Below are 12495 nucleotides of genomic sequence, written 5' to 3'. Positions count from 1 at the left end.
AAGTAGAGGCACATTTTAATGTAAATGCACTAATCCGTTCTTAACACCGCAAAAGTACAGTATTATATTTTTTTAAATAAACCAATAAAGAGCATTATAACATACATGTTAAAATTACATTACTGCACAAAAATCTAAAACAAGAGGCACATAAAAAAACAAAGAATAAAGGAAATAGTAAAAATAATAATTTACCTTTTTGGCTTGTTTCTTGAAAAACGGATCCAATGATGTCTGCTCTTGCCGGCTTTTGACAATCCGTCGGAAAACACTGCAATGACGAGAATGAAATCACTCTCCAACAAAAAATATAAAGGCTCTTTGATCTTAGTTGGGCATTGTTAACACATACTTTATGAAGAAAATGTTCTTTTTTTAACTTTATAAGGACACCTAAAACGATAAACCCCACTTTTAAGTAAACAAGGCAGAATATATTGTTATTGACGACCATAATGAGTACAACCTTTAAACAAGCTATTATGTACACTGATAATTGGTATAGGTTCTCTCCCATCCTTGGTATTTTTTTCCCAACGTGTCCTTTCATGTGTGTGTTAGCTCTCGCATTCCCTGGATGTGGGTGGATGGACAGTTCCTTTGACGTGAGCTCTTGAAACCCACGTGAGGCATCGCGCTAGTTCTTGCATAACCGTCAATGATTGAAAACAAATCATGAAAACGAATGAGATGAGAAAATCGTCCGGCATTGCATTTAAGAATGTTCAATGGAGGCATGGAAATAAGGAGGTCTCGTTGAACGGAAGCCAAATGGGACAATGTATCCAGGTATTGCATTTAAAGAACAATTCCCTTTCTGCCTCATTCATGCTCCTCGGCATCCAAGGAAAGAGAAGCGGATTCGGTGATGTGCATTTAGTGTCCCTCTCACTAAAACAACCAATTGCCACTTTATCCAAGATTCAACTAGAATGGCTGTGCGCCATAAAAGCATCACCTGCGTAGTGACACAAAAGCATTTTTGAGTGTTATTTCCCTTTTTGGCAGGGTCATTAAACTCTAGAGTGGCTTACCCGATTGCTTGTAAAATATTGTGATCCTGGCCAAACTTGTTCTGGCCTAAACGAGTAGAATGTCTTTATGGAAAAGCTGCTGAGTCAGCTAAACCAAAATACGAGTCAGCTGTTTTTGGGCAGTTTTTACATCCGGGGTAACGTGTATGACTGCCTGTAAAAGATGGCTTGATCGCCCATCACAGAAACATCACAATCAGTCCGAAACAAGATACCCAAAAACTATACATCCGGGATAGCTCACTAGAACGTCTCCTAGTAGTCAACTCATGAGATCATTCTTTGCCAACATGGAGTCATTCCATCCAGGACCGTCCAGTGAATCCAATCGTTTAAACGATTTATTCCAAAACACACGAAAATGCCAACGTATTAAAAAAAAAAAACCCCACCAGAAAACATCTCTGCATCAATGGATGTTGCTTGTTGCTAGCCGTCTGTTTAGCCTAGTTTTTCCGGTTTACAAATAAAAAGACTCGTTTAAGGATTTCCAATATGGCCGTTAGCCTCTTATCTTTTGATTGACACGACTCTCAGCCAAAAGCAGCCTGTATTTAGAAAATGAAAACATCCTTTAACTTTAAATATCTTTAGGCAGTAGTAACCGATCCAAATGATGATTGACACATTAGTTAGCCAATGAAATTCTGAAGAAAACGATACGGCAGATTTTAGGAGGGTATTCAAATTAGACCCCAAAGTAAACTCCCATGACGCCACTTGTGATTTATTTTTAAGCACCATTATTAAGCGCAAGTGTGCTCAAGTGATTATTTTACGTCAAAAAAAAACATCTCTTCATTTTTTCCCAACGGTTCAAGAACAGCATTCCATTCATATTGGGTACGTCTTGGATGTGGAACTTTTGGCGAATTTTACAGGAACGTTAAGGAGTTAATCAGAAATTAGGGGTGAGCGCTATTTACAAATATATACCGTATTTTCCGCACTATAAGGCGCACCTAAAAGTCTTGTTTTTTTCAAAAGCTGACCATGCGCCTTATAACACAGTGCGCCTTATATATGGCTCAATATTAAATTCGCAAGGTCTCGCAACTACGAGAAACAGCCGCCGACTCCATTTTTCGCGCTGTGCATACTGGGAAATATTAAACGATTGGTAGTTGCCGGGGCTCGTGTTGTATTTGTTTACTAAGTGGCAAAATGGCTACCCCATTAAACTGCTTAATTCATATTCAACAAATACAGTATTTGTCTGAATCCAGGGTTATGACTGGTGAAGATGTAAAGCACAATTTACCTTAAACAAACGCAGAATTATTCAGAATGTCACGTTTGAGAGAGAGAGAGAGCGAGATTCTCTTTCATACGTGCATTTGTATAAGAAAATGGCTCCTGTTAAGAGACACGCGTACAACGCCGAGTTTAAACTCAAAGCGATCAGTCACGCAGCACAACACGGCAATAGAGCGGCAGCGAGAGAGTTAAACTTAAATGAATCGATGGTACGGAAGTGGAGAAAGGATGAAGATAAGCTCCGCCAAGTAAGGAAAACTCAACAAAGTTTCCGTGGCAATAAAGCAAGATGGCCAGAGTTAGAGGAGACACTTGAACAGTGGGTTGTTCAACAAAGAGCGGCAAGCAGAAGTGTCAGTACGATAACTATACGTATGAAGGCAACAGCGCTGGCACAAAAACACCGGACGTGTTGGATGGCCCATTCACTGAGATATGGTCAATTCGAACACAGCAGAAGAAGAATTCGAGGGATTCGTCGATGAGGAGCTTATAGAGTGATCTTTGTTTTTCTTTTGTGTGTTTACGTTTTACATTTTACAGTTATTATGTTATTGCTTTGCACTCGTTGTTTTTGCACATTACGAGTGTCACTTTAATGCGATTGCACTAACGTTTCATTTAAAATAACAGTATCAGACGTTTTTTTCTTTGCGTGTTGACTAAATGGACAAAAAATAAAATGATATGTCGATGTTGTTCAAAGATGTGTCACGAAAATGCTTTACCTTAGAGAAAATAATAAAACGGCTGTTTATTTATTTTGGGAGTGAATGGAGTTGTGGAAAGCTTGTTTGTTAATAAAGTTTGACCTTTTTGAATATTTTGTTGACATTCCCTTGAGCGTGGCAACATCTAGAGGTTGCATAAAGTAACTACATTCTCTACTGTAGTCAAGTCGTCACATTTATTTACCGTAAATAGCCCTTAATCCCAAAAATGTCTCGAAGGACTGCACAGGATTACAATTACAAAATTGCACAATTACCTGATCTTAAACCAGCATGCACTTATAGCGCCTTATAATGGGGTGCGTCTTATGTATGGCATAAGTTTTAAAATATATCATTCATTGAAGGTGCGCCTTATAACATGGTGCGCCATATAGTGCGGAAAATACGGTACAGTATTTCCTCCAGCCTTCTTCCTTTTTAAGCCCCGACTCATTTGCATGCCTGATCTAAACTCTGCCCCTTTTCTTGAGTGGACAGACACACAAACAGACAAACAAATGGATTTTTGTATATATAGATCCGAAACAAAACATCATTACCACCTTTGCTTTGCTCGCGCGTGATAAAATGTTGAGAAAAGAGACATAGGAGTGCAACACAAAGGCTGGAACGAAAATGAGTTTGTAATAATGGAGTGAAATGTTGAGTGGGTGTCAGTCCCGCTGGTATTCCAAGCAAACACATTACAGAGTCGCAGGGTCAAAGGTGTCCGCCCACTCCCAAGTAATGTCATCTGCTTCGAGGAAAAAAAATGCACATTTTATATCTTGTACGTAAAATCTTCTGAAATCATTGCTGACCCAGTGTAAAAGTTTACAATCACCATACTCTGATATAATCCTAAATCAAATTCAAGATGATACCCTTAAACTGCTTTTGAATAGCAACATGCTAACAGCTATACATACCCAAAATATGAATAATACGTGTACCTAAACGACAATAATTATTTAAATATGAACATTATAAAGAGTAATACGGTAATCCCCCGTTTATCGCAGGGGTTAGGTTCCAGAAAGACCCTGTTATAGGCAAAATAAGTGAAGTAGAAATCTTTATTTTTTTTGACAATTATCACAAAATTAATGTATTATATACTCAAACCAGCGGCTGGGTGGTTATCGCACACCCCCTCTGTGCAGAGATCCAGGGTTCAATTCGACCTACCGCAGCCCTACCGTTTGGAGTTTGCATGATCTCCCCGTGCCTGTGTGGGTTTTTTCCTGCTACACTGGTTTCCTCCTACATTCCAAAAAACATGCATGTCAGGTCAATTGGATGGTCAAAAATGTCCCTAGATGTGAATATGTGAGTGAGTTGTCCGGCTGTGTTCCCTGTGACTGCCTGGCAACCAGTTCAGGGTGACCCCTGCCCACTGCCTGAAGATGGCTGGGATGGGTTCCAGCACCCCTAATGAGGATAAGTGGTGCAGATACCGAATGGATGGATACTGAAACCAAATAAACTAATCCTTTTTACAAAACTTGATTTATCTATTTTTTTTACAAACAACTTCCTTAACCTCAAATAATAATAAGCGTGAAGACTGTCTGGCTAATCACAATGCAGTACTCAATGCACGATAACCGTGAAAGAGCAAAAATGTGAAAAGTGAACTGCATTGTAGCGAGGGGATTACTGGATTACATCGTGTGATTAAGGCTAAACATATAAACATTACTTGTCTTGACTACTGAATATTTGATCAAACCAATTGAAACCATTTACAGTACCTTTGAAGGGAAAGTTTGTATCATAGGAACATGCAATTTTCGAAAATTAGTATTTATTTGACACAACATGAGCTTCATCTAATAATTGTCTAACATCTAGCTGCTATGGGTACCCAAAACCTTCAAAAAGGCTGGGCAAAAAAATGAGAAGTAAAATGGGGAATTCTCGTCACTTTAAATCTCCATAGTTTGTATTCTTCCTTGTGCTTTTTATCACTTGTTTTTGGTTGCACTACACCCGTCCATTATCTGCACCGCTTATCCTCATAAGGATTGCGGGGGTGCTGGAGCCCATCTCGGCTATCTTCGGGCAGTGGGCAGGGGACACACTGAACTGGTTGCCAGCCATTCGCAGGGCACACAGAGACAGACAGAGACAGACAACTCGCTCATTCACACCTACGGATAATTTGAACCGGCCAATTAACCTGACATGCTGGTCTTTGGAAGAAATCACAATAAAATGAGACGTTGTCCCTACCAAACACAATCAGGACAGCAAAATGGAGGCTAATATACAGGGGACAGGTAAAGCACTTGAGTCAACGAAATTGTCTGTTTTACAAGGAATGAGCTCGGCAGAGCTAAGTTGAAGGAGGAGAGCCTGATTTAGGTGGCTATGCCTATCTCACGGTCTCTTGTGTTCATTTTGTTTAGTGCGCATGTAAGCCTAGCCCCTGGTTGCATCTTATAGTTCTAAATTCAGCTTATGTGCAGTCCAGCGGCCGGGTGGTTAGCGCACCCGCGACACAGTTCTGAGGTCATGGGATCAAATCAAGCTACCAGCCTTCCCCTGTGGAGTTTGCATGTTCTCCCTGTGCTTGCGTGGGATTCTTCTGGGCACTCCAGTTTCCTCCCAGTTCCAAAAAACATGCATATCAGGTTAATTGGCCGGTCCAAATTGTCCCTAGGTGTGAATGAGCGAGCGAGTGAGTTGTCTGTCTCTGTTTGCCCTGTGATTGGCTGGTAACCAGTTCGCTGTGTCCCCTGCCCACTCCCCGATGACAGCTGGGATGGGCTCCAGCACCCCCGCAACCCTACTGAAGATAAGCGGTGCAGATAATGGATGGATGGATAATTTCGGCTTATATGCGAGCATATGCAGGAAGCCAATTTTAAGATGATATCCCTTTTTGTAAGTTGTATTTTTTGCTAAATACCATTGTCAATGAAATCTCAGAGTGTTGAGCTTTTTGTTTGTGTGTGCTCGAGGTCAATATAGTTTTTTATTTTTATCTATTGTTTGAATGCATCACATTGTGAGTCTTCAGGAATGGTTGTCCTGCTGTCCGAGTTAACTGGCATACTGGCAAGGCTTCCTTTGACCTCAGGCTTGAAGTGATCTGCACCAAGTGCATGGATGCTCTCTTTGTTCGAGTGCCAACAAAAATGTTTCCTTTTCTTTTGGCAGTGCGATTATACAGTATTTCACAAAAGTGAGTACACCCCTCAGATTTCTGCAGCAATTTCATGATAGTGATTAGTAGAACAACGCTGATTAAGCATCGCTTTGACTCAATGAAGGGTATACTGTGTAAAGCTATTGTAGCAGTGTAAATGCATTTTAACCCTCGAAACACACAAAATATAGCCGTCAATAACTAAACCCCTTTGTAACAAAAGTGGGTACACCCTAAAGTGAAAGTTGTTGAACTGTATGGTCTTGAGTCCTTCCCAGCTGACCCGTTCAAAACAGGGTTCCCCCGGGATTTTGATCAAATCCAAGACTGTTTTAAGACCACATTCAATGAAATTTAAGACCAATCTTGCACCTATTCTGTCATAAAGAATCTGGAAGCTATAAGCATTTTGCTAAAAGAGTGGATAAGGTAAGTGCCGTCCCCGGGGAAAGCTACAGAATGCGACACACCTGGGGGACGCGGTGACCACATGATTGAACCGACCCTGCCAGAAACGACCCGGCCGCCTGCCTCAAAGTCCGCACGCGTTCCTGGTCAAAATGATAACAAGAACAGTGCCACACGGTGGGACCTAGTGAATGACCTACAGAGAGCTTGGACCACAGTAACAAAGGCTACTTTTTGTAACACAATGTGCCACCAGAGACTCAAATCCTGCAATGCCAGACGTGTCCCCCTGCTGAAGCCAATACATGTCCAAGCCTGTCTGCGGTTCACTAGAAAGCATGATCCAGAAGAGGACTGGGAGAATGTTATGGTCAGATCAAACCAAAATAGATTTTTTGGTAGAAACACAGATTCTCGTGTATGGAGAAGAAAGAATACTGAATCGTATTAAAAAAAAACACCATACCCTCTGTGAATCATGGGGATGGAAATATCATGCTTTGGCCTGTTTTTCTGCAAAGGGACCAGGGCGACTGATATGTGTACAAAAAACAATGATGGGGTCATGTATTGAGATTTTGAGTGAATTTTTCACATTCTGACTCTCATGGTTGACGTCTCCCCGTTTTGACAATTACAGGCCTCTCTAACTTGCACAATTAATGGTTGACCAAATACCACACTGTATATCTTTTTTTTTCCCTCAAAGCAGTAGAACATTTGAGACAAACATATTCATAATTCCCATTTGAGTTTGTTGAGTGTGGTGAGTTGGTTCCGAGACAGAAGGTGCTTTAATTCAACTGTGAAAATAAACAATTTGTAAACACATGTAATGGCAAACATGAAATTCCTTTTTTCATTTTTTGTGACCTAATGTGTTGTGCTGAGAAAAGATCCTTTTTCATCCGTGATTATAATTTCGAGGGTAGGCTACAGATGTAGGATGAATGATAAAGCATAATATTGAATATCTGGCGTTGATGGGTTTTTTCCTGATCCCGCCCTCTGAGAACAGAAAGTCTGGATCAGGCCCATGAGCCTAATTGAGTTTGACATGTTGTGACTTTAAAAAAAAAGTGCATATGCTATGCTAGTTTTGTTTTTGGAGAGATTTTAAACATAGTGACTTGCAAACAGCGCTCAAGGTGACGTTATTACTGACTGAGAGTATACGACTGTAACAAAATAACCACTATAGATTTACAAATAAAAACAGAATTGCAGGTTGATAAATTGTTTATAGTCATACATAAGTACAACAACTGGCGGGCTTCTCCTTTCAGTGCAAGAAAGTGATTTAGAAAGAGGCCAGCTATCTGGACTCTAGCATCAGGTAACCCCGACTTTTGCACTTCTGCAAGGTGTCCGCAATGATTAAAATACAAGAATCACAAAAGCAGAGATTCCCCTTAAGTAGTAGCTCAAAGTCATCCTTTTCATGGGTAATCGATCTGGCGTTGGTGACTAGCCAATCCGGCAGTGATGGCTTAAGAGTTGTTAGCCTAGCTGTTATTTTTCCCTTCCGATACCCGAACGCGATAACAATCCACAGAGCACCCACTGGTGATCAACATTTTTTTGCACTCTTCTGACAGTTTGATTCAATTGATGAATTTCTTTTCAATGAAACAAGCTGCTTGGACTATGAGCTGTCGCGTTTGTTTTGGTGGCCATTTGTGTCAGGGCCGTTTGACTGACTGCTTACACCAGCCTATCACAGATGCGCACACATCGTTTGCAAAGTTTGCCCCGCCCTTTTTGGATAGTGCTGTTAAAACCTTCATTTGATTGGCCAGCTCTGTTAAAACCTAAACTGAAACAATTCTTGTTGACAAAACACTCCATCACTCAAATAACAAATAAAACTATAAATCCTTAAAAAAATGCGTACTGCTTGCGATTACACTATCGCACTTTTGTCGCATCGCAGTATCGAATCGATTTCATTTAATAGCGCAGCCATATTGAGTGTCAACATATTTATCAGAGAGTTAAACTGTAAACGATGTTTCTTTATCGCTTCCCGCAGGCTACAGCACCATGAGCCCGCAAGAGGACAGCGAGAACCCGCCAGGAAACAATGACCCGCTGTCGGCGGGCGTGGATGTCGGTAACCACGATGACGACCTGGAACTGGACACGCCGCCTCAGACGGCCGCTTTACTAAGCCACAAGTTCTACCCGTACCGGCATACGCACCTCCACCCGGTGCACACCCACCATCTACAAGCCGCCGTCACCGTCCACAGTGTGGATGCCGAGTGCTGATCACCAGAAACTGCGTCCCAAGAACCCATACCCTCATCTCAACGGACCAAAAGATAAGTTGAGTTTTTTTTAGAACACTGAGAAATTTTATTTTTCATGGACTTTCCCTGGAGGGAATTGGACCTTCTAGACTCTTTTAAGAGCGGTTTTAAAAAGACATGGAAGACATCTTGGGAAGTTCATCGGAGCAGTCGGAGGCTTAAGCCTGCGGACGCCTTGACTTCCCTGCGGCGGGACAACTTCACTACTGGATCGAGTTGGAGTAAGATCCTGCAGCTTGTCGGAACACGATTTGGATTCGTGCTTTCGATGGACATTTAAAATGCAGATCAATACAGATCTGGATGTCTCTGATAGTTACTGGTACGAAGCTTGTTTAACGGCAATCTTATTGCTTAGATCACAGGACTCGTTATAACCTCCTCCACGTTAAACGTAAATAAAACATTTGCGAAAAGAAAACAACTGTTAAAATATATTTATTTATGTTTGCTGGACAGAATCTAGAGCCAAATTCATTCATTTTTTACACACACTTGTAGTATCACGTGTTAACAACCAGACTTATTGTATTTTTTATTGTTAAGTACATCTTTTTTTAACATAATTTTGAAGGAATGTGTTTGGAGGACCTATCCTGCCATATGTAAAAATAAATGTATACATAAATAACGAGCTACAAATATATGTCATATGAATAGACAAACACAAAAAGTAAACCACATCAATTTGAATTCAAATTGTCTTTATTGTCATTGATATCAACGATGTAAAACATTGTATGCAACGAGATTAGACATGGCACTCCGGGGTAAAACGTGCAATACAAAGACTTTGAAGAGAAAAAAAGATAAAGACATAAATGCAGCTTATACATATATTTAAGCTTTTGTTATTTGTTTTGTATTTTGTAGTGTCACGCTAAAAAGTTATTCAAATAATGTGGCCGATCAAACTGTCTGAGCTTTTCACCTGTTGGTTCGAATGGTCTGGGGGACAATTTGTTCATCACTGATCTACCTAGACGTGAAAAGCTCGGGGACATGACGAAAATGGCAAAATATATGACAAAGTCCCCAACAAAATTCTCGACAATAAAATGATACAATGCGCGACAGGATACATGACGAAAATTGCAAAATATGCGACAAAATACACAACAAAATTCTCAACGAAATGATAAAATATGCGACAAAATTAATGGCGAAAATGGCGAAATATATAACAAAATACACAACAAAATTCTTGACAAAAATTTATAAATACGCAACAGAATACCTGACAAAATGGGCAAAATATGCGCCAAAATACAAAACAAAATTCTCAACAAAATGATAAAATACGCGACAGACTACATGGTGAAAATGGCAAAAAATATGACACATTTTTTGACAAAAAAAGACAAAATACACGACAAAATACACGACAAAAAAAGAGTAAATGCATGACAAAAGCACAACAAAATAAAGATAGGTGACAAAATACACTACAAAATTAATACCTAAATATATAAATGACAAAAAACATTACTAAATAAATATATGAAATTAATGCAACTTAGGTATCACATGATTTATTTATGTGTTTATTTATCTATATGGCATATATTTGAGTATTTTTTAATGTATACATTGATTTTTAGGTAAGGCAGATTCAGTCTACCATTAATGCTCAACAACTTCCCATAATTTAACTGGAATTATTTTCGACTTTCTTTTTATGTTAACATCAAACAAAGAAGTTGCCTTTCGAGTACTTTTTGACATTTTTTTTGCCAAACGTACGCGGCATTCTGACGCAGTTCAGCGTGTACTTTACAAGTGTGCACATTTTTTGGTCTACTCTGAAGTTTTGAAAAAGTTATAAAGTATTTGTTGCTGCCCAAGATTGGGAAGGAGAGATGCTGCTGAGTTTGACAGAGGAGAGCTCCTCTGTGGATTAACCACTACAATTGCGCATGGACGTTTTTGTTGTTTTGTTTTCATTTCTGTGTTACAAAACAGGGTGAACGGAGCGATTACCCGGAATAATTTGTATTTTTTTAGTACGACAGAAAATAGTTGATTTATACTCATAGTACGAAAAGTTGTTGATTATGAAGTTTAAATGGTGACTTTTTGGAACAAATAGATTTTGTTTTCTGCTGATGGGACAATGAAGCTTCATGAAGCACCTGCAGTTTCTTTAGAAGTTCTTCAACTTTTACTTTAAAGAGACAGTGTGTATCATTTAGCACCTCTTTTTGGTAAATAAAAACATCCATCCATCCATTATCAGCACTGCTTATCCTCATTAGGGTCGCGGGGGTGATGGAGCCCATCCCAGCTGTCATCGGGCAGTGGGCAGTGTTCATTTTACCTCTGAAAAGTGATGGGTCCTGGGGACTCGCATGCTCAAAAATCTATGGGTCCCAACTGAGATCTATGGGTCCCCAAAATTTAGTGTTATCGAGGTTGAAATTTATATTTCCATTCAGTTTTAATCATCACAGTTTATTGGTAATACAAAGCAGTTATCACTTCCGATTTTTCAGTTCACAAAAATACTGTTCATTATACAAAATAATATTGCTGAAATATTAGTTTATATATATTAATGCAGTTTTAATCATTACAATTAATTGGTAATACAAAGCAAGTTATCATTTCAGATTTTTCAGTTCATATATTCTTCGTGGTTTGCTGTCCCGCCACAGTTGTAATGCCTTCTCAATGTCTAATCCAGTATCATCATTCCCCTCTAGTGTAATCAGGAATATAATTTAGTCCATTTTGGCAGAAAAGTCCTTTTCTTGCTAGTATTCTTTTGTTTACTTTCTTTCGTCGAATCGTTCGCTTCAACACACGTCTTTTCCTGCCTCCGCGATCTTCTGAAGAATTTCTCCGCCGTTTTTTCGTGCCGAATTTATTGCCGTTGTTATCACTTTCTGCATTAAGTTTCGAATTATTACTGACAACGAGGAAATTATTAAATTTTGTGTTGGTTTTCACCTTCACTCGACAACAACCACCACAACAATGACGTAATCTCAGAGCAACGAGATCTCGTTTGCCGAGATCGGCGTGCAGACGAAAACTTGAACCGCGAGACCAAAACAACAATGGCGGTTCTGCCTGACGAAAAGTTGGAGTGCGGTAAATCCTTCTTAAAAAAAAAAAAAGTAATCGGATAATAATTTCAATTTTGTGTCAAAAAAGTTGCGTCCCGGGTACGCACGTTGATTCGACACGATGCATCCCGAGGAAAAATGATGGGTCTAGGACGCTGGGACGCGGGCAAACGAGAACACTGAGTGGGCAGGGGACACCCTGAACTGTTTGCCGGACAGTCGCACACAGAGACTCACTCGCTCATCCACACTTAGGGACAATTAGGACCGGCCAATTAACCTGACATGCATGTTTTGGGTATGTGGGAGGAGACCCACGTAAGCACGCGGAGAACATGCAAACTCCACAGAGGAAAGTTTGATCTCATGACCTCAGAACTGTGCCATGGACACGCTAACCACTTAGCCGCCGTCGTGCCCTAAATAAAACGTATATCATAAAAAGATGAAATGGAGCAGACATGATGCAATACAGCAACATCAAATAATCCAATTTTAAATATATTTAGAATTTTTTGTTTTTTGGGGTGTAAAATACACTATGTTCCT

The 12495-nt window shown here is 39.8% G+C and overlaps 1 protein-coding gene across 1 annotated transcript in view; it reads left to right on the top strand.

Annotated features, from left to right (window-relative positions):
• cachd1 (cache domain containing 1) overlaps positions 1–11105 on the top strand; it is a 101966-nt gene extending 90861 nt beyond the window's left edge. Inside the window, exon 27 of the mRNA XM_088350435.1 lies at positions 8599–11105. Within this exon, the coding sequence (XP_088206561.1) occupies positions 8599–8837 (239 nt within the window). The 3' untranslated portion in view covers positions 8838–11105. The remainder of the gene's footprint in view (positions 1–8598) is intronic.
• The last annotated feature ends 1390 nt before the right edge of the window (positions 11106–12495 follow it).

This window comes from Urocampus carinirostris, chromosome 12 (genome assembly GCF_059441175.1).
Source record: "Urocampus carinirostris isolate Australia breed hairy pipefish chromosome 12, RoL_Ucar_1.0, whole genome shotgun sequence".
NCBI lineage: Eukaryota > Metazoa > Chordata > Actinopteri > Syngnathiformes > Syngnathidae > Urocampus > Urocampus carinirostris.
Note: the sequence above shows the minus strand (reverse complement) of the source record. Positions and strands in the feature narration are given on the sequence as shown.